The 27,965-nt window shown below is 36.9% G+C and overlaps 1 protein-coding gene across 1 annotated transcript in view; it reads left to right on the forward strand.

Moving 5' to 3' along the window:
• Nucleotides 1-26,818, forward strand: part of LOC129035574 (zinc finger protein 595) — a 38,648-nt gene extending 11,830 nt beyond the window's left edge. The window contains exon 4 of the mRNA XM_054486092.2: nucleotides 21,311-26,818. Within this exon, the coding sequence (XP_054342067.1) occupies nucleotides 21,311-23,031 (1,721 nt within the window). The 3' untranslated portion in view covers nucleotides 23,032-26,818. The remainder of the gene's footprint in view (nucleotides 1-21,310) is intronic.
• Nucleotides 26,819-27,965: the final 1,147 nt, after the last annotated feature.

Below are 27,965 nucleotides of genomic sequence, written 5' to 3' on the forward strand. Positions count from 1 at the left end.
TTCCAGGAGTTTACTATTTAAAATATCTTATATACGTGGAATCATACACTGTCACTTTGTTGGTGTCTTCTTTCACTTAAAATAATGGCTTTAAGATTTATCCTTCTTGTAGCATCTGACAAGATATTTTCATTTGAGGCTAAAGAATATTTCATTGTGTGTATAAGCCACATCTTTTTAAATCATTCATCTATTGAAGGGCGTTTGAGTTTTTTCACTTTTTGGCTTTTGTAAGTGATATAATTTGGACCTGGGTCCCCATTCAAATCTCATGTTGGATTCCCGTCCCGAGCGTTGGAGCTGGGCCTGGTGGGAGGTGATTGGATCGTAGGGTTGGTTTCTCATGAATGGTTTAGCACCAGCCCCTTTGGTATTGTCTTTGCCGTAGTGAGTGACTTCTCCTCAGATCTAATTTTTCAAAAGCATGTGGCACCTTCCCTCTCATGCTCTCTTGCTCCTGCTCCCACCATGTGAGATGACTCTCTGTCCCTTTTCTTTCTGCCATGACTGGAAGCTTTTCAAGGCCTCCCCTAAAGCAGAAGCTGCTCTGCTTGTCGCACAGCCTGCAGAACCATAAGCCAATTAAACCTCTTTTTAAAAATAAATTACCAAGTCTCAGGAATTTTTTTATAGCACTGCAAGAATAAACTAATACAGTGAATACAGATGTGCAAATACTTCTTTCAGGTATACATTGCATACTTTAAATAGATGCTCAGAAGTGGAATTACTGGGTCATACAGTAACTTTATTTTTAATTTTTGGAGGAACCTCCATACATTTCTCAGGTGGCTGCATCATGTTTTCTCCACCAGCAGTGTACAAGGGTTTCAATTTCTCTACATTGTTGACAATATATATTATTTTTTGTTTGCTTGATATTGGCCATCTTAATGCACAGTAATACCTCATTGTGGTTTTTCTTTACATTTTTCTAAAGATTAGAATTTTTTTTCAATAATTGTGTATTTCATCTTTGGAGAAACATTTTCATCTCTTATCTATTAGTCATGTAACTTTTTGTGTTTTTTTTTGGAGTTGTTCTGGATGTTATCTTCTGTCAAATATATGTATATTTTGGCTTTTCTGCTGCTTAGGTGGGACTCTTACTAAATCTTTAATATGGAGAGATAAATTTAATGTAGTCCCACTTTTCTGTGCTTTTGAATTTTTTGCTCATGTATTTGATGTTACATGCAAGAAAACATTGCTGAGATCAATGTCATAATCTTCCTGTATTTTCTTCTAAAGATTGTATAGTTATAATTCTTACATTTAAATATTTAACTCATTCAAGACAGTTTTTGTATATGGTTCAGGGGAAGGATCCAACCTCAGTTTTTTCATATGGATATAGAGTTTTCCAACACTATCTATTGAAGAGACTGTCTTTTTCTTATGGTGTGGTTATAGCAACCTTGTTGAAGATCATTTGAACATATACACAATGGTTTGTTTTTGAGTTCTGGGTTCTGTTCCATCATCTATTTGTCTTCTTGCAAGTACCACACTGTTTTTATTTAGCTTTGTTATCTGTTCTAAAAACAGGAAACGTTGTGCCTGTAACTTTGTTCTTGTTTTGTAAGAATGTTTGGGCTATCAGTGGCCCTTTGAAATTCCATGTAAACGTTAAGAACTGTAAAAAATACTTCTTCACAAAGTATCATTTTTATTTTCATTAGGCTTACATTGAATTTGAATATCACTGTGCAGTATGGTCATTTAACAATATTAAATCAACTGACACAGATAAGAATATGTTCAAGAGTGTGTTGCGTTTCACAGATTTTTGGATTTGGCAATATTGCTTCGCTTTTGATTTCCAGTTTTATTACAGGTGGTATGAAAGGATCTGTTTTATAATTCAGTGTTGTATGATGAGAACTACGCTCAATACTTTGATGACCAAATAATCTGTACAACAAACCTCCATGACAGAAGTTTACCGGTATAAGAAACCTGCACAAATACTCTGATCTTAAAATAAAGTTAAAAAAAAAGGGAGGGGTTGTTTTGCATTCTAACAGGTTGTCCATGAAACAACAGCTACTCATTTTCTTCTCCACTTAACCCCGACACAGTTTAGTCTTCTTTCTGTTTCTATGAGTTTAACTACTTTAGGTATCTTACATAAGTGGAATTATATTGTTTCTGTCCTTTTGTGCCTGGGCTTCTTCCACATAAATAAAGCCTTAAAAATGTATCCTTATTGTGGATTTAACAAAATTTTCTGCTTTTAAGAAGCTGAGTAATATTTAATTATTTATATATTTGAAATTGTCTTTATTCATTTATTTATTAAGAAAAGTTGTTTTCACTTACTTGCTTTTGTAGATAATGCTACCGTGAATATGGATGTGTAAATTACTCTTCATTTGATAATATATGCAAGGGACTATTTGTGTGCTTTATTCTGTTTCACTGGATTTTAAAATTGAGTTATAAAGTATTTCAATTACTATAACTTTATAATAGGTTTTTAAAATCAGGATGTATGGTGCTTCTGATGTTGTTTCTCTTTTTGACAGTTGTTCAGCACTTCTGATCTCTTCAGTTCTGATATGATTTTAGGATTGCTTCTTTTTTTTTTTTGAGGTGGAGTGGAGTGCAGTGGCGCCATCTAGGCTCATTGCAAGCTCCGCCTCCCGGGTTCACACCATTCTCCTGCCTTAGCCTCCCTAGTAGCTGGGATTACAGGCGCCTGCCACCATGCCCGCCTAATTTTTGTAGTTTTAGTAGAGACGGGGTTTCACCGAGTTAGCCAGGATGGTCTCAATCTCCTGACCTCGTGATCCGCCCATTTCGGCCTCCCAAAGTGCTGGGATTACAGGTGTGAGTCACTGCACCAGGCCAGGATTGCATCTTATGTTAATACGAAATATGCATAGCTGTCATCCGAAGTATACCACCATTTCCTTCAGCACTCTACGTCAGAGGAGACACGTCAGGGGAGACAAAATTCCTCTTTGGACAGTCCCTCAAAAGACAGGAATGTGGACATATATTCCACATTTCTCTTTCTCTCCTGAGGAAGAAACATGGAGTTCAGAGTTTCTCCTGGATTGCACCATGCTGTATTAGGAGGAGGTCTGGCTGCACTGGGCATATGTAATAAGCTTTTTCTTCTCTTCTACATGTTTTTGGCATTGTGCTCAACTGAAGTAGTACAAATTCTTAACGATGTTCAGGAATTCTCACAAAGGCAATGTGATCAGCGTGGTGTTAAGTTCATATATCTATGAAGAAATGAGGACCAGTGGTGTTTGTTTTTACGCTTTTCATTTTAAATTTATATTTTATTTATTATTTTAATTTTTGTGAGTACGTAGTACCTATATGTATCTATGGGTTATATGAGTGATTTTGATGAAGGCATGAAATGCACAAAAATAACATCAGATAAATGGTTATTCATTGCCTCAAGTAATTGTTCTTTGTTTTACGAACAATCTAATAACATTCTTTTAGTTACTTAAAAATGTACAATTAAATTGCTTTTGACTATAGTGACTCTGTTGTACTAGCAACTACTAAATCTTACCCTTTCTAATTATTTTTGTATCCATTAACCTTCCCCACTTCCCCCCAACCCCTCACTATACTTTCCAGCCTCTGGTAACAATCCTTCTGCTCTCTATCTCCATGAATTAAATCAATTTAGTTTTTAGCTCCAGCAGATGTGTGAGAACATGCAAAGTTTGCCATCATGTGCCTGGCTTATTTCTCTTAACATAATGACCTCTAGTTCTATCCATGTTGTTGCAAATGACAGGATCTTATTCTTTTTTATGATTGAAAAGTACTCCATTGTGTATTTGTACCACATTTGCTTTATCCATTCATCTGTTGATAGACACTTAGATTGCTTCTAAATCTTGGCTAATGTGAACACTGCTGCAATAAAATGGAGGTGCAAATATCTCTTTGATGTCCTGATTTATGTACATACCTAAGAATGGGATTGTTGGATAATATAGTAGCTCTATTTTTCATTTTTTGAGGAAACTCTAAGCTGTCCTCCATAGTGGTTGGACTAATTTACATTCACACCAAGAGAATACTAGAGTTTTTTTCTCCACATCCTTACTGGCATTTGTTATTGACTGAGTTTTGGATAAGAGCCGTTGTAACTGGGGTGAGATAATATCTCATTGTAGTTTTGATTTGCATTTCTCTGATGATAATGGTGTGGAGCACCTCGTCATATACCTTTTTGTTATTTGTATGCCCTCTTTTGAGAAATGTCTATAAACATTCTTTGCACATTCATAATCAGATTATTTGATCTTATCCCATAGAGCTGTTTATGTGCCTTACGTATTCTGGTTGTTCCTTTTTTGATGGGCAGTTTGCACGTTTTCTCTCATTTTGTGTGTTGTCTCTTCACTTTGTTGATTGTTTCATTTGCTGTTTAGAAGCTCTTTATAGTGATTCGTTTGCTGTTTAGAATCTCTTTAACTTGATGTGATTCCATTTGTTCATCTTTGCTTTGGCTCCCTGTGCTTGTGGGGGTATTATTCAAGACATTTTTGCCCAGTTTAATTTCCTGGAGAGTTTCACCAATGTTTTCTTGTAGTAGTTTCATAGTTTGATACGGGGGTCTGCCCGCAGACCCTGACCCAAACGACGGATGAATAAAGTACACTGATACACAGATATTCTGTTTTGCCAGTCTAGCTGGATGTCCGGGCCGCTTACAGACTCCCCAGAGAGTTCTGTACACAGTTGTGACCCTGACCAGCTAGTGAGACTCGCATTTATTTAGTAAAGATTAATTGACAAAGGCTTGAGTCAACACTACTAGGGAGTAATTGACATTGTAGACTTCCCAAGTAGAAAGCAATTAAGCACCAACGGTAGATAACTATCTTTAATATTTTTTCCCACCAGCTTGATTGAATCCCTACAGTTTGGGGTCTTAGATTTGAGTCTCTAATCCATTTTGATTTAATTTTTTATATGGCCAGAGATAGGGGTCTAGTTTCGTTCTTCTGAATATGAATATTGAGTTTTTGTAGCACTTTCCCCGATAAATATCCTTTTTTTTTTAAGACAGAGACTTGCTCTGTCACCCTGGCTGGAGTTCAGGGGCACAGTCTTGGCTCACTGCAACCTCTGCCTCCCAGGTTCAAGCAATTCTCCCACCTCAGCCTCTGGAGTAGGTGGGACTACAGGCGTGCGCCCCCATGCCTGACTAATTTTTATATTTTTAGTAGAGACAGAGTTTCACCATGTTGGCCACTCTGGTCTCAAACTCCTGATCTCAAGTGATCCACCAGTCTCAGCCTTTCAGAGTTCTGGGATTAGGCATGAGTCAGCATGCTCAGCCTCCAATAAATATTCTTGACACCTTTGTCAAAAATAAGTTTGCTGTAGATGTATGGGTTTATATCTGTGTTCTCTCTACTGTTTTACTGATCAGTCCCATGCTGTTCTAATTACTGTAGCTCTGTAGAATCATTTATAGTTAAATAGTATGATTTCTCTAGTTTCTTTTTTCTTACAGTGACTTTGGCTATTCGGAGTCTTTTGTGGTTCTGTCTACATTGTAGAATTGTTTTTCCTATTTCTGTGAAGAATGTCATTGATCTTTTGAATGTAGCAATCTACATTAAATCTGTAGATTGCTTCAGGTAGTATTAACATTTAGAAAGTATTGATTCTTTTTATTCATGAACATAAAATATCTTTCCTTTTTTTGTCTTTTTAGATTTCTTGCATCAGTATTTCCTAGTATTCATTGTAGAGACCTTTCACTTCTTTGCTTAAGTTAATTCCTAGGTATTTAATTTTAATTTGTGGCTATTGTAAATGGGATTACTCTCGATTTCTTTTTCACATTGTTCACTGTTGGCATATGGGAACACTACTAATTTTTAAATCCTATATTTTGACTAAATTTATTAGTTCTAATAGTGTTCTAGTTAATTAGGTTTTTTCAAATATAAAACTACATCATCTGCAAACAAAGATGTAATTTGACTTCTTTCTTTCCAATTTGGATGCACTTTATTTTTTTCTCTTGTCAAATTGCTCTGGCTGGCACTTCCAGTACTATGTTGAATAACAGTGGTGAAAGCATGCATCTTTTGTGCCTCTTCTTTTGTCTTCTTCAGGTGCAGACACCTTATCAGAATGTCCTTGGGTTTAGGTTCCCAATTTTACAAGGTAATTCATCCTCATACATCCTATTGTCTTTTCCTTGTCCTAGGTTTCAAAACTGTCTGGGAAGACCACAGATGCCTATGGTGGCCATGTCTCTTGGAATGTCTAGGGAATAACAGCTACTGCATCACATCCTCATGGTGGACAGCCTGAGGTATAGGGTGGAGCCTCAGGGGAGCAGCTGACTGTCCTGATGCTAAGAGCACTCTTCTTGTTTACTTTTCATCCAAAAAACCAAATCCTTGTGGCATTAAGATTTTCTTTCTCCAAATACAGTTTCCATGTTTTAGAGACACATTGCTGGTCAGCCAATGGAAAGCTGATATCGATGGGAAAGGCAGAAATAATTCCTACCATCTGGATTTTTTCAGAATTGTGAAAGGGGAAAAAAGTATCCCCAACAACATTGAATGTTCATTCTAGCAAGGTGATACAAGGACCTGCAAAAAAAAAAAATGTACTCCAGGCACACAGAGGCACACAGTGCAGAGGCCCTTGGGAGGATGGTCGTTGAGTATTTCAATGAGCAGGATGGGGGTGGGAGGATCTATATCATAGGATGGCCTAACTTGCCACTTGAGTCAGACATACCATTCTGGCCAGTACTGCCACTCCCTGGGTTTGTCATCTTGAAAAGATTGTTTACTTATTTCAGCTTTCATTTTTATTAACTGCACAATGCATTCTATTGGTAGAGCTAGAAAAATAGGAAAATATTCTCAAAGAGGCATACAAATGTGAATTTTAAAAAAATCTAGTGTGTATTTTATTTGTTAAAAATTCTTATTTTCATTTTTTTTTCCCTGAGCAAGGGTAGTAAGTTTCTGGAATCTGTACATTTTGGGAGTTATTTCACACAGAATCTCAGGGCTTAGTTATAAAAATATTACTGGGTGAAAAGAAGTAGGAAAAATTTTCTTCTTCTGCAGAAAAGTGAATACATTTCCACAAGAAATCATGGTAGATAAATTGGTGATTTATAGAGATTTGCCAAACCATCAGTTTCTTTTTTCTGCATGGTGGAGAATTTGCAATAGTTGATAAGTCCACTCTGTATCCTGTTATCTGCATATTTGAGTTTAATGTTAAATTCTATGGACTAGGACTTGACATTCCTGGAAGTGCTCATAAATGATTGCTTAATTATTTGTTATTATGGAAATAATACCTAAATGATGTTTGCTGTCTGAAATGGATATTTTGGCTTTTCTTGTTGAAGTATGAAATATAAGTGCCTTCCAATTTCCATTTCTCCTGTGAACATAAGCGCTGAGTTTGAGGAATTCTGCTGGATTCTTCAAACACTGAGTTCCTTTTGTATAAAACGAAGGGAATAACCTTGACTGGGAATCAGACCTAAGCCTATTAACTGTAGGGTAAGGCCAATCTTGACACTGTCAAAGGATGTAATCAATAGCCCAGTTGTTGCTTACTGGGGAACCTTTCCTGCAGGTGTCCCAGCCTGGCTCAAATTAGACATGAAAGGAGCCTTTATACTGAGAAGGTACAGAACTCTGGAAAGCTGAGGATCCACAGGCAGATGCAGTGAGAGTTGGGATGGGAGGTTGTTTGTGATGTCTTCTGAGAGGGTGTAATTTTTATTGTCCTGGGGCTCTTCCTTTTTCAAATAAATTCCGATGAGGTAAGAAGTGACTGTATTCTGAGGAATATTGCATTGGGGAAAGCACCAAGCATAAGACCTGCAAGTATCTCCAAAATGAGGCAGAAAAGGGCTATTTGTCATACAGAGGAGCAAACAAGATTAGAAAGAAGGTGTGAGGGAGAGGGCAGAATGGAGAATGGCAACATCAGATTCAGGATCGGAGAATGTTTCACCCTGACGTCAACCTGTTCTTGGGAGGGACATGAAGAGGGGTTGTATGCTATCTCAGACTCAAGGTGGAGCAGAGTCCAGGGGCCTGGGTAAAGGAGAGAAACTTAAGCAAAGTTTGGTTAACAAGTATTCTGTTCTGAACACTGAAGACAAAATTATTTGTTTATGAGGGAAAAATGAGAATTTAGAGTCTGTGAATTTGAGATATCTAAAGAGGGAGCATCATCAAAGTCAATGAAAAGGTGATTTATTAGCAGTAAGCTTTTTTTTATAGGGCACAAAGGATTGGAGAGACCATAGTTAAAACTACCAAGATTCACTAACCCACCTCCTCTTTTCCCTCACTTTCTTTTGTCCTATATATTTTTCCCTTTGGCTTTTACTGAATTGTATCCAATATTAGTAATCTGGTAAACATAGGTAGTTTTTTTGTTAAGTTCTGTGAGTAGTTTTATCAAATCCTTTAACTTGAGGGAGGGATGCTCTGAAGTATAGATGGGTCCCTGGGGCTTGTGACTGGCATGTGGAGTGGAGGCAATATTGTGGAACTGAGCCCTGAGCCGGTGGGGTCTGTGCTGACCCTGGTGTTGTCAGAATTGAGTTGTTGGACACCCAGTTGGTGATAGAAGTTTGGTTGATGTTCAGCAAACTCCATATATTTGGTGTTAGAATAAAGATATCAGACCAGGTGCGGTGGCTCACACCTGTAATCCTAATATTTTGGGAGGCCACAGAGGGCAGATCGCTTGAGCTCATGGGTTCGACACCAGCCTGGGCAATATGGTGAAATCTTATGTCTACCAAAAATAAAAAAAATTAGCTTGGCAAGGTGGTGCATGCCTGTAGTCCCAGCTGGGGCTGAGGCAAGAGGATCACTTGAAGGCTGGGATGTTGAGGCTCGCCAGATTTATGATGTATCCTGGAGAATGTTCCATGTGTGTTTGAGAAGAATATAAGTTACACTGTTGGGTGAAATGTTACCTATATATGTCTTTTAGGTGTAGTTCTTTAGTGCTATGCAAGTACATTGTTTTCTGTCTGAATGATGTGTTGTATTAAGTAGGGCAATAAAGTCCCCTAGTATTATCATATTTGTCTGTTTTTCTATATCTGTTAATATATGTTCATATTTTTGAGACAGGTCTCAGTTAATTTAGAAAGTTTATTTTGCCAAGGTTGAGGACACACACCTGTGACAGGAAGTCCTGCAGACGTGTGCCCCAGGTGGTCGGGGAACAACTTAATTTTATACATTTTAAGGAGACATAAGACAGCAATCAATATATGTAAGAAGTACATTGATTCGGTCTGGAAAGGCGGGACAACTTGAAGCAAAGGTGGGAAGACTGGAAGTGAGGAGGGGGATTCCAGGTCATAGGTAGATAAGAGACAAATGACTGCGTTCTTTTGAGTTTCTGATTAGCCTCTGCAAAGGAGGCAATCAGATTCACATCTGTGTCAGTGGTGGAGAGGTGACTGAATAGAATGGGAGGCAGGTTGGCACTAAGCAATTCCCAGCTTGACTTTTCCCTTTAGCTTAGTGATTTGGAGGCCCCAAAATTTATTTTCCTTTTACAATATATTTATGTGCTTCTATATTGGGTATGTATATATTTTTATTTGTTATATTATTTTGACAGATTAGCCTTTTATTACCATATAGTGAAGTTCTTCTTTTCATGACAGATTTTTTTTTTCCTAGAAATCTCTTTTGTCTGATACGGCTGCTGCTACACTCTTTTAGTTAGTATTGACATGGAATATTCTTTTTCATCCTTGAACCATTAACGTATGTGTGTCCTTAACTCTAAGTCTGTTGTGTGCAGCATATTGTTGATTTTATAAATCTATTCAAACATTTTGTGAATGCTTTATTTTTTGCTTCAGTAACAATATCCTAGAGTTGGTAATTTATAAAGAATAAAAGTTTGCTTAGCGCACAATCCTGGATGCCAAGAAGTCCAAGAGCATGCCATTCCCATCTGATGAGAATCATACTTCCACATCACAACATGACTAAAGGCTTGAAGATGACAGAAGGTGTACACCGGAGCTCACTTTTATAATAGACCCTCTCTTATCATGACTAACCCACTGTTGAAATACTGATACTAATCCTTTCGTGAGAGTAGAGCTGTCATGACCTAATAACTTAAGGGCCTCACTTAATTTTCTCACAATGGCAGTTAAATTTTAACATGAATTTTGGAGAGGACTCTCAAACCATAGCAATGTGTTTTCATTGGATAACTAAATCTTTATATATTTAAAAGAATTACTGATTGGTAAGAACTTATTACTGCCATTTTGTTCATTGTTTTCTGACCATTTAGTAGTTTCTGTTTTGTAATTCTTAAGTGCTGTCTTCCCTTGTGTTTTCTTGAGTTCTGTTTTGTTTTTGTTGTTAGATGCTTTCATTCTTTTTCTTTTGTATGTATCTAATACAGTTTTTAGGGGGTTTTTTTGGGTTTTTTTTGTTTTTTTTTTTTTTTTAGAATTTCCAAGAGACTTACATAAAACATCTCATAGTTATAAAATCTAGTTTAAGATAACAATTTAACTTTCTGTTTTATACAGATAGGGTCTTGCTTTCTAACCCAGGCTGTAGTGCAATGGTGCATTCACAGCTCAGTGCAGCCTTGACCTCCCCAGGCTCAAGCAGTTCTCCAATCGCAGCCTCCTGAGTAGCTAGGATTGCAAGTACATGCAACCATGTCCAGCTAATTTTGTCAGTATTTTTTGTAGAGATAGGGTTTTGCCATGTTGCTCAGGCTGCTCTTGAACTTCTAGGCTCAAACAATTCACCTGCTTTGGCCTCCCAAAGTGCTGGGATTACCAGCATGAGCCATCAGACCCAGCCACTTGTTTTAAGTAAATAGCTTTCTGAGATCTGTATTTTATTTTATGTATTTATTTTAGAGACAGGGTCCTGCTATATTGAGCAGGCTGGTTTTGACCTCCTGGCCTCAAGCAAAAGTTAACTGATATGTGTAGAAAAATCAAGCAGTTATACTCCCTTCAACACACTATTTATGTCATACTTTACATAATTTTTTATATTGTATACCCATTAACAAATTATTGAGGCTATATATATTTTAATACTTTTTTGTAACTTTTATACTAGAGTTAAATGTGATTTATGTACCATAATTACAGTTTTATAGCCTTCTACATTTGACTATATATATATTTTTTCCAGTAAGATTTATACTTTTATATGTTTTCTTGTTGTAAATTAGTCCATTATTACAACTTGAAAAATTCTTATTAACATTTCTTGTAAGGTCAAATGATGATAAATTTCCTCAACTTATTTGTTTAATCTGAGAATATCTTGATTCATATTTCATTTCTAAAGAACAGTTTTGTCAGGTATAGTCTTCTTCGTTGTCAGAATTTTTTCTTTTTCTCTCTTCATCTGCACTTTAAATATATGATCTCACTCCTATCTGGCTTGCATGGTTTCTGCTGAGCAATCTGCTGATAACCTTATAGGGGTTCCCTTGTATGAGAAAAATTTCTTTTCTCTTGCTTCTTTTAAGAATCTCTCTTTGTCTTTGAATTTTGGCAGTTCAGTTATGTGTTCTGGGCAATTTTTATTAGTTTCTTTTGCTATAGACATTTTAAGCTTCATAAAACTGAATGTCTTGTATTCCTTCTAAGATTGAGAAAAATTTAAGACATTATCTTTAAACAAATTTTTAAGATTTTTGTCTCTCTACCCTGAACATGCTAAAATATTTTTACAGTTTATTATGCAGTATGTGGCCCAAATGCTTTATTCACTCTTTCATTCTTTTTTTTTTTTAAATTAGGAACTTTCAAATGACTTAATTTTAACTTTGCTGATTTTTTTTTCTGTATAACTGTCTCCTGTTAAAGCTTTCTCTAAAATTTTTTATTATATATTGTGTTCTTCAGCTCCAGCATATACATTTGGTTCTTTCTTTACTATAATTGTAATTTTGTTCATGCATTCTTGCAAAAAAAAAATTAGTATTTTTTTCATCTCATTGACATTCTTTAAGATGATTATTTTGACTTCTTAGCCATTTTTTAGATCTGTGTTTTATTGTAAGTGGTTACTGGAAAATTTTCAGTTTCCTTTGGTGGTGGTATGTTTGCCTGATCCTTTATTATCTGCGAAGACTTATTTTGATGTCCTCACATCTGAAGGAGCAAATACCTCTTTCAGTCATTACAGACTAGTTGGGAGGTAAATACTTCTCCTGTTTGATCTCTGGGCTGATGATATTTCCACTGAGATTGCAATTAAATGCTTTGGACCCAGGTCACATAACTACTACTATGTCTGCAGTGAAGTTCATGTTTGGCAGACCTGTTATCAGGCCATCAGACAGTTGTGGATTCTATTTTCTGGAAAGACTAGACTTTCTTCAAGAACTTTATCAATAAGACTGGCCTGAGACAAAAAAAAATCTCCAGTTATATATGCAGATGGGGGTGCTGATACAATAAATGTGAGCAGGTGTGGCTCCTGATCTGTGGCTCTTGCTGGATGTTTCAAAATGCTCTAACCTGGTCATTGGACAGGTTCCTAGATGAGCAGTACTGACCCTTGAACACAGCTGAGAGGGTGTGGAACTGATTCATAGGGCTGCTTCAGGATACACAGCTGAGACCAAAGTCTTCAGGGTTTTTTGTTTGTTTGTTTGTTTTTTTGAGACAGAGTCTTGCTCTGTCGCCCAGGCTGGAGTGCAGTGGCGCGATCTTGGCTCACTGTAAGCTCCGCCTTCCTGGTTCACGCCATTCTCCTGCCTCAGCCTCCCGAGTAGCTGGGACTACAGGCGCCCGCCGCCACTCTGGGCTAATTTTTTGTATTTTTAGTAGAGACGGGGTTTCACCGTGTTAGCCAGGATGGTCTCCGTCTCCTGACCTCGTGATCCGCCCGCCTGGGCCTCCCAAAGTCCTCAGATTACAGGCATGAGCCACCGCGCCCAGCCAAGTCTTCAGGTTTGTTTCTGGTTCATGGCATGTCTCCCCTCCAGATTCCTGGGTGGGCAGGACTTCTCCCAGACTCTAGATGACAGAGACTGGAGCTGGGTTATAGGGCTGTTTCCCAATTCACAGTGGGAATAAATTCAGCCAGCATGCCTACAGTGGCACATACAGGTGTGTTTTTTGGCAGGTCCCAGGTTAGGAAAAACTGCTCCTGGACTTTGGTTACATGGACTTGGAGCCAGGTTATAGTGCCACATCAAGATCCACCATCACATAAATACTGGCAAGCCTACATCCAAGGGCACAGATGGACGTTTCTCTCTGTGGGTCCCTGTGTGTTTGGGATTTCTTTGACACCATGACTGACTTGTGCAAGGGGTGGATTTTAGCCTAATTCAGAGATCACAGACAGAACCAACAGGCTTTTCACGTGAGACACAGGACATTATGAATTCTTCTAGGTGTCTTGGCAGATGGTGCTAGTGGCAGAAACAAAACCAAACGTTCTACAGCTAATTCTACAATGAGAATTGAACATATTTTTTACTCTGTAGCTGGGACTATGATGGGCAAGCATACCCATGCCACTCAAGGGCATGTCCTCTCAATACAGCCTTCCTCAGTCTTCGGTTCTTCTGTTTTTATGATACATCTATATTACATTCAATATTTTATAGATAAAAATTTTCTATTTTTTTTAACTCCATTTTACTAGGGAGTTTTTTTCATGTAACTTCTTCTCAATTTGATTTTTTTTTTTTTGAGGCGGAGTCTTGCTCTGTCGCCTAGGCTGGAGTGTAGTGGCGTCATCTTGGCTCACTGCACGCTCTGCCTCCCGAGTTCACGCCATTCTCCTGCCTCAGCTCCCCGAGTAGCTGGGACTACAGGCGCCCACCACCATGCCCGGCTAATTTTTTGTATTTTTAGTAAAGACAGGGTTTCACCGTGTTAGTCAGGATGGTCTCGATTTCCTGACCTCGTGATCCACCCGCCTCGGCCTCCAAAGTGCTGGGATTACAGGCGTGAGCCACCACGCCCGGCCTTTTGTTTTAATCTTTATGTTTGCCTGGTAATTTTAAACTCTGTACCTTTTATGACCCTGTGGTACTTAATTCAAATAAAAATCATTGGGTTTCACTTTGAGCAAATTAAAATGTACATATAAATCAGGCATTTCTATTGCCTATAAAAGTTATCTATGTGATATTTGCATGTATAAATGTTGCTCCTACTTTGTTTGTAAATTATTCACTTGGGTGGTCATCAGTGTTTTCTTGTGTACGTGAGTAGTCAAAGAAACTGTAAAATTACCACCTATTTGATTATATGTTCTGTGAGAGAAACAGTTTTGTTATTTGAAGGTGATTTTTGAAAAATGCAACCTTTTTAGGTAGATGTAAATATCTAATTGTGATTAAAAACTTAAAATTGCTAACTTTAAACATTTTCTTTCTTTCTTTCTTTTTTGAGACAGAGTTTTGCTCTTGTTGCCCAAGCTGGAGTGCAGTGGTACAATCTCAGCTTACCGCAGCCTCCTGCCTCAGCCTCCTAAGTAGCTGGGATTACAGGCATGCACCACCATGCCCAGCTAATTTTGTATTTTCAGTAGAGACATGGTTTCTCCAAGTTGGTCAGGCTGGTCTTGAACTCCTGACCTCAGGTGGTCCACTCGCCTCGGCCTCCCAAAGTGCTGGGATTACAGGCATGAGCCATCGCCCCCCGCCAACATTTTCAAGTATGTGGTCTAGTGGTGTTAAGTACATTTACTTTATTTTGCTGTGGATCTCTATATTAATTTTACCTTACAAAAGTAAAATTTCATACCTTATAAACAATAAGTTGCCCTTTTTTTTTCTCTTCAGCTCCTGAAGAACACCATTTTACTTACTCTTTCTATAATTTTATAATTCTTCTCAGTGTAATTATATAATGTCTGTTTCTGTTTGACTCTCATTTTATTTAAGGTAATGTTCTCAGGCTTTGTTTTGTAAGATGTGTCAGAATATGTTTCTGTTTTAAAATAATATTTAATTGTATGTATATGTCACATTTTTAAAATCTGATACTGATCTCTAAAGGGACATTTGTGCTGTTTCCAGGAATTGTCTTTTGTAAATAACAATGAATGAACATGCATGTGTAAATATCTATTTAAAGTCCTGCTTTATCATGTGGATAACTAATATTTCAAGCACCATTTATTGAAAAGACTGTCTTTTTCCAGCTGTGTGTTCTGGACATCTTTGTTAAAAATCACTTGGCTGTAGGTTCATGAATTTGTTACTGGGCTCACTGGATACTTTGATATCTCTGTCTGTTTTTATGCAGATATTTTGCTGTTTTTCTTATTATAGCTTTATAGTATATTTTGGAATCAGGTAGTGCAGTAGCTCCAGCTTTGTTGTTTTTTTTGTTTGTTTGTTTTGCTCAGGATTACTTTGGCTATTTGAGGGTCTTTGGTTGTTCCCTATAAATTTTAAGCTAGTTTTTTTTTTTCATTTCTTTGAAAAAAGTCATTGGTATTTTGATAGAGATTTCATTGATCTTGTAGATCACCTTGGGTAGTATAGCCACTTTTTAAATATTATTTCAATTCATGAGCAAAAAAAAGTTTTTCAAATTTTCATGTCTTTTTCAGTTTCTTGCCAATGTTTTATAATTTTCAGTTTAGAGTGTTCACCTTTTTAATTGTTTTCTGCTAGACATCTTTATTTTTAGTGTGAATGGTGTGGATGCAGAAGCAGTATTGGGCAAAATTGAACATGTCTTTTTTTTTCTTGAGGTGGAGTTTCCCTCTTGTTGCCCAGGCTGGAGTGCAATGGTGTGATCTCAGCTCACCGCAACCTCCGCCTCCCAGGTTCAAGCAATTCTGCCTCAGCCTCCTGAGTAGCTGGGATTACAGGCATGCACCACCATGCCCGGCTAATTTTGTATTTTTAGTAGAGATGGGGTTTCTCCATGTTGAGACTGGTCTTGAACTCCTGACCTCAGGTGATCCACCCGCCTCGGCCTCCCAACGTGCTGGGATTACAGGCGTGAGCCACCGCACCCTGCTTGAGCATGTCTTTGTGACTTAAAGAACTCAACAAATTAGATATAGATGGTATATACCTCAACACAATAAAGGCCATATATGACAAGTCAATGGCTGATATCATACTGGACAGGAAAGGGAAAATTTTATTTTTCATTTTTTTATTTTTGTCATGCGCATCCATGTGAAAAGACCACCAAACGGGCTTTGTGTGAGCAATAAAGCTTTTTAATCACCTGGGTGCAGGCGAGCTGAGTCCAAAAAGAGAGTCAGCAACGGGAGATGGGGTGGGGTAGTTTTATAGGATTTGGGTAGGTAATGGAAAATTACAGTCAAAGGGGTTGTTCTCTGGCAGGCAGGGGCAGGGGTCACAAGGTGCTCAGTGGGGGAGCTTCTGAGCCAGAAGAAGGAATTTCACAAGATAATGTCATCAGTTAAGGCAGGAACCAGCCATTTTCACTTCTTTTGTGATTCTTCAGTTGCCTCAGGCCATCTGGATATACACGAGCAGGCTTGGGCTCAGAGGCCTGACAATTTTACTTTAAGTTCTGGGATACATGTACAGAATGTGCAGGTTAGTTACATAAGTATACATGTGCCATGGTGGTTTGCTGCACCTATCAACCTATCATCTAGGTTTTAAGCCCCGCACTCATTAGATATTTGTCCTAATGCTCTCCTTCCTATTGCCCCCCACCTCCCTGACAGGCCCCAGTGTGTGATGTTCCCTCCCTGTGTCCATGTGTTCTTATTGTTCAACTCCCACTTACGAATGAGAACATGTGGTGTTTGGTTTTCTGTTCCTGTGTTTGTTTGCTGAGAATGATGGTTTCCAGCTTCATGCATGTCCCTGCAAAAGACGTGAACTCATTCTTTTTTATGGCTGCAAGAGCAGAAAACTTAGGATGTTTTCATTTTACATTATAATTGTGTATGACAATATTTCACTGTGTACACTAAGTGTGGAGCATGAATCAAATAGAGATCAGTGATGTCTATTTCCAATATAAGAATCTCTGTTTATCTGTATGCATATTGTTTCTTATTGTTTATGAGTTGTATACTTGTTCTGTTTGTATACAATGGTGATTTTACCCTGCCTAGGTGAGTAGTCATTGAAATTCTTCTAATTTTACCCTCCATTTATTTATAAATCTATGTTTTTCTGTGTGTGGGAGACACACTTTTGTGATTTGAAGATAATTTCAAAAACCGTCTTACCACTGTATCTGTTTTAGATATTATTTTTGATTTCAACACATAAACTTTACAATCTTAAATATTTTTAAATATTCAGCTTAGTCATATTAATTATATTGACATTGTTACTCACTTTATCTCTAGCATATGTTTATCTTGCATAGCTAACACTCAGTACACATAAACAACTGACTACCTTTTCTGTTTTCTGGCCCTTTACAAAAACAATTCTGTTTTCTGTTTTAGAGTCAAACTGCTTTAGATATCTCATGGGAGTTGATTCATAGTTTCTCTTCATGGTTGACTTACTTCATGTTGCACAATGTCATCAAGATTTATCTTTATTATACTTGTTGTGATATTTTTTGCTTTTTACAAAGTGGAGTAATATTTTAATGTTTTTAATTTATTAATTTATTTGGTGAGAAATTTGCATTGCTTTCATTTATTTGCTTTCACTAACAATGCTACAATAATTATGAGTATAGAAATTACTCTTCATGTGACCATGTGTGTGAGAGTGTGTATTTTTGCTGGATTTTATTTTATTGATCTAGCTGTTCACCTGTATACCCATACCAAATTTTTTAAGTTCTTTAGCTTTGTATATGTTTTGATATCATGAGCTGTGGTGCCTCTAACATTGTTTCTCTTTTTGAAGATTGTGGGGTGCTTCATTGTCCCTTGAAATTCCCTATAATTTGGGGGTTGCTATTTCTATTTCTGCAAAAATGTAATTAAAAATGTGACAGAGATTGTATTTAATCTGTAGATTACATCGAACAGTCTAGATATCTTCATATTTGAAACTTTGAACAAGAGCATGCTAAAGTTTGTGTTGTTTAATTTCTATAAATGTACATTTTTTGGGGTTTTTTTTTTTTGAGATGGAGTTTCACTCTTGTTGCCCAGGCTGGAGTGCAACGGCGTGATCTCAGCTCACCACAACCCTCTGCCTCCCAGGTTCAAGCGATTCTCCTGCCTCAGCCTCCCGAGTAGCTGGGAATTACAGGCATGCACCACCACACCTGGCTAATTTTGTATTTTTGGTAGAGATGGGGTTTCTCCACGTTGGTCAGGCTAGCCTCGAACTCCTGACCTCCAGTGATCCACTTGCCTTGGCCTCCCAAAGTGCTTGGATTACAGGCATGAGCCACTGCACCCAGCCAGTTTTCTTTTTTTAATTAATTTCTACTCTCATTCCAGTTTGGTCATTAAAAGTAATCTGTAAAGTTCCTATTTTAAAAAATTTGTTAAGACTTTTTTGTAGCCTAACAGGTGGTCTATCAAGGAGAATATTTTATGAGCTATTCAGAAGGGTATGTATTCTGCTTTTGTTTAAGAGTTCTCTACAATTCTATTAGACATAATTGTTTTACACTGCTTTGAAGTCTTCTATTTCCTTATGAGTATTCTTTTCTGATTATTCATTACAGAAATTGAGCTATTGAAATATCCTACTATAATTATATTGCTCTGTATGTCTTGCTTTACTTCTGTCAGTATTTGCTTTATATATTTGGAACCCTAATGTAAGACACACATACACACACACACAAATATATGTATATACACACATTTTTCAGGGGTTCCTAGTAAATGAACATTTTTAATATAGTTTATGTTCTTTGTCTCTTATGAGCTTTTAGTTAAAATAAGTTTTATGAAATGGGAGTTTTTGACTTTAGATGTACTTTGGGTAATATAATTTTGACCTCTTCTGTTTGGTTGTTTGCATAAAGTTTTTTCTTTCATCTTGCCTTTTTCAGTCTCCTTTAATCATTAGATCTCAAGTGACTCTTGTAAAAAAGCAAGTTGTGGCCAGGTGCAGTGGCTCACGCCTGTAATCCCAGCACTTTGGGAGGCCGAGGCGGGCGGATCACGAGGTCAGGAGATTGAGATCATCCTGGCTAACATGGTGAAACCCTGTCTCTACTAAAAATACAAAAACAAAATTAGCCAGGCGTCGTGGGGGGTGCCTGTAGTCCCAGCTACTGGGGAGGCCGAGGTGGGAGAACGGCGTGAACCCAGGAGGCAGAGCTTGCAGTGAGCCGAGATCACACCACTGCACTCCAGCCTGGGTGACAGAGTGAGACTCCGTCTCAAAAAAAAAAAAAAGAAAGAAAAACAAGTTGTATCTTGTTTTTTGATTTCTTAAATAAATTTATTTGCATGTATTTCCAATGGAAAGGTTACTTCATAAATATTTAAATAATTTGCTGAAGTGGAAAGGCTTATTCATGTTATTTTATTAATTGTTTTACTTGATTATTGTATTTTTGTCCCTTCTTTTCTTTTCTGTCTTCCTTTTGACTTTTGTGTTGATAGATTTTTACTTCTTATTTTTTCATGTATCCATACAGATACTTACTTTGTGGTATCTTGGAAATTACATAAAATTTCTTACAGTTAAAATAATACATTTTAAACTGGTTATTTCAGTTGCATTTGAAAATTCTTCCTCATTACATCTGCCCTCGACTTTGTTATTAATGTCACTAATTATATTTTTATGTTGCTTATTTATTAACAGATTATGATGAACAGTTTATGATCATTTTTATGCTCTTTAAAATTTTAGAGAATAATTAAAATGTTTTCTGCAGTATCATGATAATGGTACAGAACCTTACATTTGTGTGTGTTCATGTCTTTCCCAAAAAGTTATTTATTTTCATATGACTATGTTGTGTTTTCTTGCATCATATTATTTTCAGTGGAATATACTTTCTTCAGCATTTCTTTTGTAAGGCAGGTGTTGTGCTAATACACTTTTTCAACATTTGGTTATCTTGAAAGAGCTTTACTTTTTCTTCACTTTTAGGACAGTTTTGCATGTTATAGTATTCCTACTTACAAGCTATCTTTCTTTCAGCATTTTAACTATATCACAATTCCCTCTTGTCTAAAAAAATTTTGTTGACAGATTCACTGGTTATGTAAGACCACACTTATAAATGACACATCACTTTTATCTTGCAGCTCCTAAGATTCTCTGTCTTTGACTTTTGAAACTTTGCTTATATATGTACCTTTTTATAAATCTCTGTGTATGTATCCTAGTTGAAGTTTGTTGAGCTTCTTCATTTTTTACATCTTCTTTTACTTTTGGAAGTTTCTCACTCATTACTTTTGTATTTCTCACATCCACAATTTGTTTTTTATATTTTAACGTTTTCATCGATATTCTCATTTGTCTTACTATATTTAGTTGTATATGTTCCCCTTTAGCTCATTGAGGATTTTTCAGGTTAATTTTTTTAAATTTCTACATCTTCATTTTTTATGGTTGCTTTCTGAAAAGTTTTACATGTTTTAATTGGGCCATGTTGCCCTAATATTTTGTATGTATTGTAACATCTGTTTGTTATTTGAACATTAACAAAAAGGTATTTGTCACAATCTTTACAGTGTTGCCTTGTCCTGACATAGTCTGAAACCAGTTGTCTTTGATAGAGATAATGGGAGCCTCTCATACATGTTCTAAGGATTTGTCTTGTCTGGAATTTTGTGTTTGTTTTTCAGTGAAAAGGGATTGTTCATGTTTCTTCTTATGGTCTCTAGTCACTCTTCTACCTATTCCCTGTATTTAACACTGTAGCCTGCTCCTGCAACATTTACATTTGGTCTTAGCAGACCCAAGCTGTTCTTCCGAAGTATAGCACCGTTTCTCTCAGCTCTCTGTGTTGTTGGAGACAGAAACCAGATTTTGTAAAGACCCCAGAAAGCCAGAAGTAAGGATATGTGTATCAGTATTTTTCTTCTAAGTAAGAAGCCAGGAGTTGACAGTTTACTCCTATAAGCACAATGCTATATTGGGGAGGAGGAAAGCTGTGGTGGGTAAATATAACAAACTTTCCTTCCTGTTCCATGTGGTTCTTAGTATTGTGCTTACCTGAGGCATTGCATACAGTTAACTCATTTACAGATTTTGCACAAAGGCATTTTGGTTAGTATATTTTTGTTACATGTCTGTGAAGAAATTATGGCCTGTGATATTTTGTTATGCTATCTTACTAATGTAGTTTGTATACATTTTCTATATTATATTCGTAAAGTATATTCGTATGAATCTAGTAAGTGGGATAATTTGTTATTTTTATTTCTTTCAGCTATATGTTCTCCTTTCAGCCAAGACCTTTCACCAGTGCAGGGGGTAGAAGATTCATTCCACAAACTTATACTGAGAAGATACGAGAAATGTGGACATGAGAATTTACAATTAAGAAAAGGCTGTAAACGTGTGAATGAGTGTAAGGTGCAGAAAGGAGTTAATAATGGAGTTTACCAATGCTTGTCAACTACCCAGAGCAAAATATTTCAATGTAATACATGTGTTAAAGTTTTTAGTAAATTTTCAAATTCAAACAAACATAAGATAAGACATACTGGAGAGAAACCCTTTAAATGTACAGAATGTGGCAGATCATTTTACATGTCACACCCAACTCAACATACAGGAATTCATGCTGGAGAGAAACCCTACAAATGTGAAAAATGTGGCAAAGCCTTTAATAGGTCCACATCACTTAGTAAACATAAGAGAATTCATACTGGAGAGAAACCCTACACATGTGAAGAATGTGGCAAAGCCTTTAGACGGTCCACAGTTCTGAATGAACATAAGAAAATTCATACTGGAGAGAAACCCTACAAATGTGAAGAATGTGGCAAAGCCTTTACAAGGTCCACAACACTGAATGAACACAAGAAAATTCATACTGGAGAGAAACCCTACAAATGTAAAGAATGTGGCAAAGCCTTTAGATGGTCCACAAGCCTGAATGAACATAAGAATATTCATACTGGAGAGAAACCCTACAAATGTAAAGAATGTGGCAAAGCCTTTAGACAGTCCAGGAGCCTGAATGAGCATAAAAATATTCATACTGGAGAAAAACCCTACACATGTGAAAAATGTGGCAAAGCTTTTAACCAATCCTCAAGTCTTATTATACACAGGAGCATTCATTCTGAACAAAAACTTTACAAATGTGAAGAATGTGGCAAAGCCTTTACTTGGTCCTCATCCCTTAATAAACATAAGAGAATTCATACTGGAGAGAAACCCTACACATGTGAAGAATGTGGCAAAGCCTTTTATAGGTCCTCACACCTCGCTAAACATAAGAGAATTCATACTGGAGAGAAACCCTACACGTGTGAAGAATGTGGCAAAGCTTTTAACCAATCCTCAACTCTTATATTACACAAGAGAATTCATTCTGGGCAAAAACCTTACAAATGTGAAGAATGTGGCAAAGCCTTTACACGGTCCACAACACTGAATGAACATAAGAAAATTCATACTGGCGAGAAACCCTACAAATGTGAAGAATGTGGCAAAGCTTTCATATGGTCCGCAAGCCTGAATGAACATAAGAATATTCATACTGGAGAGAAACCCTACAAATGTAAAGAATGTGGCAAAGCTTTTAACCAGTCCTCAGGCCTTATTATACACAGGAGCATTCATTCTGAACAAAAACTTTACAAATGTGAAGAATGTGGCAAAGCCTTTACTCGGTCCACAGCCCTGAATGAACATAAGAAAATTCATTCTGGAGAGAAACCCTACAAATGTAAAGAATGTGGCAAAGCCTATAACTTATCCTCAACCCTTACTAAACACAAGAGAATTCATACTGGAGAGAAACCCTTCACATGTGAAGAATGTGGCAAAGCCTTCAATTGGTCCTCATCCCTTAGTAAACATAAGATAATTCATACTGGAGAGAAATCCTACAAATGTGAAGAATGTGGCAAAGCTTTTAATCGGCCCTCAACCCTTACTGTACACAAGCGAATTCACACTGGCGAGGAACATAGTTGAATGACATTTCTAGTAATCTCTAATTCCAGTGACTTTGAACAGCAAATAAATTGAAGAATATTGCTCCCATATAAACTTGTATTATTTTTCTTATTTTAAATTTTTTAAAATTTCTGTAGGTACATAGTATGTGTAAATATTCATGTCTTATTTGGATTATTTTGATACAGGCATATGACATGTAATTATCACATCAGAGTAAATGAGTTATTCATCACAAGCATTTGTTCTTTGTATTACACACAGTCCAGTTATACACTTTAATTTTTTTTTTTTTTTTTTTTTGAGACAGAGTCTCGCTCTGTCACCCAGGCTGGAGCACAGTGGCACGATCTTGGCTCACTGCAGCCTCCACCTGCCGGGTTCAAGCAATTCTCCTGCCTCAGCCTCATGAGTAGCTGAGACTACAAGCACGTGCCACCATGCCCAGCTGATTTTTTGTATTTTTAGTAGAGACAGGGTTTCACAATGCTGGCCAGGCTGTTCTCGAACTCCTGAGCTCATGATCCGCCCACCTCGGCCTCCCAAAGTTCTGGGATTACAGGTGTGAGCCATCGCACCTGGCCACTTTAATTATTTTTAAATGTGCAATTATTTTTTTACTACAGGTTATTTTATGATTATAATAAGTATATGAGTATAATTATAATTCACACATTTCTAAGTCATGAATGCTTTTAAAAAATGTTCCATATTTATCTTTGAATATGTAGCATCTCTTTCCGCAAATAAATGCAGACTTTGGTTTTGATTTACATGGAGTTAAATATGTAAATGTATTGCTCTAAAGATAAAATTTAGGTGTAAGAAAATTATGGGGCAAACAGTTGTGTTTGTGTGAGAGTTTGTATCTATTTTCCAAAGAAAATAGCAATATTGGAACAAAGATTATTTTAATAAGGTGGATAATTTACTAGAAATCTAGGAACCTAAAACATTCTGAAATCAAATCTATATTTTCTTCTGTTACTGTAAAATTTAATGGATCATTGTTGAGACTCTCCCCATGCAAATTCTGTTTTTATTTGTCTGTTACTCATGCTAGAGCTATAATTAACTTCTTTTTTTTTTTATTTTTACTTTATGAAGTATTTATTATGTGAGCTGGTCAGAAATTATAATTTTATAAAATTTAGTAGTGCACACAAAATATTTAGATGCAAGTTCACAATTCGTGTATTAAGTTATATTTTAGTTAGGACATTTCATTTTATTGCTTTAATTGGATAACCCTATATGAGCTGTTTAGTTATTCGTTTCACTTTTTATAATTGACATAAATGAGTTTATTGTGCCAATTTTTTAAGGTAAGTACTGGTAAAACTATAATTCATGGGATGTTTTGATATATAATTATAGTAATCATAAGAAAGTACTGGGTAATAGATGCTCCATAATTGGCCATAAATAGTATTCTTTCTGGAGTGAGTTTGTAGCTCCAAGTAAGAGAATGAAAATGTCTATAGTGAAGAAATGGCAGTCTGCATGTGGAGAGAACATCTCTTCCCAGGCTGCAAAACTGACTCATTCTGAATTTAAAGAGAATCTCTTATTTTATTTTCTGATTATCTTTAGTTTTGGGATATCTTTATGTGTTTATTCCCAGCTATGTATGCCTCACAGCCCTTCTTCTTTGTGTTATGGCTACAGTCTTCTCACTGTTCTCTTTTTGCCGTGTAATTTCATACAGACTTTCTGTGTTCTGATTAGAAGTTTGATATTTTTCAATGTGGTAAATTGTTTTTAACTGGAGTGTTTGAGGTTATTTATAGTTTATCAATGCAATGTTTAGATCACTTAATTGAGATAAGTACTTTACTGTCCGCAGGGGCATTGGTGGAACATGAAGTGAAACACCAGAACCTGGTTCTGGAGTTATGGAGGGCAACTCCAGTCCCCAGTGTGGGCCCCAGCCTCTGGCACACTGGTGCATGCCAAAAAGTACTCCTCAGGCCACCACTACTCTGATCAGTGCCCTTGCTACCGTCACTGTTGTCATCTGTGCTTGCAGTCCCCTGGTGCCTGGAAGTTCTGTTCTCCAGGTGGCAGATGACTTTGCTCCCAGCATTCCCAGCTTTTTATTCCATCTGTGGAGGAGTACTTTATAATTCTGTTTTCTAAAAATCATTTTACTTAAGATAGCTCATATAAATGGGATTATGTACTCTTCGTCACTATGTTTCTGGTATATTTCACTAAATATGATGTCTTAAAGTTTTATGCTTATTGTAGCATGTGCATAATTTGCTATCTGAATGTACAGCCATATTCCATTGCCTACAAATGCCATATGTTATCCATTTATCAAGAAACTTAAGTAGCTGTCACCTTTTTGTGTATAGGGGATTGGGGAATGCTCTTAAAAATATATGTGTGCAAATGTCTATTCCAGGTCCTGCTTTGCATACATAGATTCCCAGAAGTAGGATTCCTGGATTGTATAATTTCTCTTTTCTTTTCTCTTTCTCTTCTTTCTTTTTTTTTTTTTTGAGATTGGGTTTCACATTGTCACCCAGGCTACAGTGTAGCCATTACAGTGGTGCAGTAATGGCTTACTGCAGCCTTGACATCCCAGGCTCAAACGATCCTTCCCCCTCAGTCACCCATGTAGCTGGGACTACAGGCACATGCCAGCATACCTGACTAATTTTTGTATTTTTTGAAGAGATGGGGTCTCACTATGTTGCCCAGGCTGAACTCAAACTTCTGAGCCTAAGTAATTCTCCCACTTTAGCCTCCTAAAGTGTTGAAATTACAGGCATGAGCCACAGTTCATTTTTAGTATTTTGGAAAACCTGCATCCTACTTTTATTGAGGGCTGCATTATTCTTTTCCACCAACAGTGCATGGAGGTTCCAAATCCTACATACTTGACAACATTGATTACCTTTTATTTGTTGAATAGTGGCCATGCTAATGGGTGAGAGTTAAGAGTTCATTGAGATTTTGCTTTGCATTCTTTTCATAAGTGATTTTGATTGTCTTTTCAAATTCCTCTTGGTTATTTGCATAGCTTCTTTTAGGAAATGTTTTTGAAGACACTGGTCCATTAAAAAAATGAAGTTATTCACCCTTGGTGGTGGTCATGTTTCAGAAGTCAGATGGTGGATGGCATTTGTACTCCACTTAGTGTTTCCCTTGATGTGTGGATATGCAGAAGGTTTTGAAAGTTTGATATAGTACCTTTTCTAATTCCCTTCTTGTTGCTTCTGCTTTTAATGTGATATTCGAAAAACCTGCCAAAACCAATGTTACTAGGCTTCTCCCTGTATTTTCTTCTAAGTGTTCAAGAGTTATACATCTTTTAAGTTTTATGTTTAGTGTATGTAAAGTATTTTATTTGCATTGAAGAGAAAGGTCCAAGTTCGTTATCTTTCATTCAGACGTTGAGTTTTCTCACACCATTGGTTGGGGAGTCTGACCTTTTCTTCACTGTTTGGTCATGGTAACCTAGTAAAAGATTATTTGATAATACTTGCACAGGTTTATTTCTGGGTTCTTTGTTCTGTCATGTATTCTTTTTTCTCTTTGTGCCATTACCACATTGGTTTTATTTTTGTAGCTTTGGACTCTTGTTTTGACATCATGAGGTATGGTACTTTGTTCTTTTCTAAAGCTGTTGGCTATTCATGGTCCCTTGAGATTACACATGAATTTTAGAATTATATAAAATATCTCTGCCAAATAAGTAACATTGGAATTTTAATAAGGATGACATTGAATTTGTGCAATACTCAGAAATATTGACAGTTTAACAGTATTACATCTCCTGGCTGAGAAACATGCATTTGTGTCTGTGTTTGTGTGTTTGTGAGTGTGCGGATTGGCATCAGAGATAGTGCTGAGATGCAAAACAAAGAGTTCAAAGTGTTTCCTTGGCCTGTCTCTGGTCTCCTACACAACTCTTAACATATGGAAGGTAGGCTGACCACTTCATCCTCAACTGGTTTAGCTTCTTAGATGTATCATTGTCAAGTTGGTAGGAAAATAAAAATTCCTTTCACAAGTTGAACACAATTGTCTACCTTTGGCCAAATCTCACACCCAGAGACCCAGAAAGTTGGAAGTTAAGGAAGATAAATTCTCCATGGTAGATTTGTAGGTTAACTTGTTTTATTGAATTGTTTTTTTATTTTCAAATTTTTTGGCATTGTGTCATTTAATCAGAACAAGACACTGTATATGTTTTATCCTTGCCTATGTTTGCATATCCATATAAAATGGAAAGAGAACAAAAGAAAGAGATAAAAAGAACAAAGGAAAGAATGTAAAATGAGAGGAAAAAGGAAGCAAAAAAAAAAAACCAGAAAAAATGCAATTTTAAAAGTGCTAGAAATTAGAACTAAGAAAGCATCTGGGCAGTGTAATCACCATTTTGTTGTACAAGGCCCAAACCAACAGATCCTCCTGAAACAGATATCAGACTGCAAATAACTCCTGAACGTTTTCTATTTTTACTGTATTTTATTCTTTCCCTAAGTTACCTCACTTTGTCAGCTGAAATTAGTTTGTATTTACATTGCTACAAAGAAATACCTGAGAATGGGTAATTTATAAAGGAAAGAGGTAGCTGGACATGGTGGCTCACGCCTGTAATCCCACCATTTTGGGAGGCTGAGGTGGGTGGGTCACAAAGTCAGGAGTTCGAGACCAGCCTGGCCAACATGGTGAAGCACCATCTCTACTAAAAATACAAAAATTAGCCAGGTATGGTGGCTGGTGCCTGTGGTCCCAGCTACCCAAGAGGCGGAGGCAGGAGAATCACTTGGATCTGGGAGATGGAGGTTGCAGTGAGCCAAGATCTCGCCAGAACAGCATGGGGAAACCACACCCATTATCTAATAAGCACCTGTGAGTTCCCTCCCCAAACGTGGAGATTAAATTCAGATTACAATTCAAGGTGAAATTTGGGTGGATACACAAAGCCAGACCAT

This window comes from Pongo pygmaeus, chromosome 3, assembly GCF_028885625.2.
Source record: "Pongo pygmaeus isolate AG05252 chromosome 3, NHGRI_mPonPyg2-v2.0_pri, whole genome shotgun sequence".
NCBI lineage: Eukaryota > Metazoa > Chordata > Mammalia > Primates > Hominidae > Pongo > Pongo pygmaeus.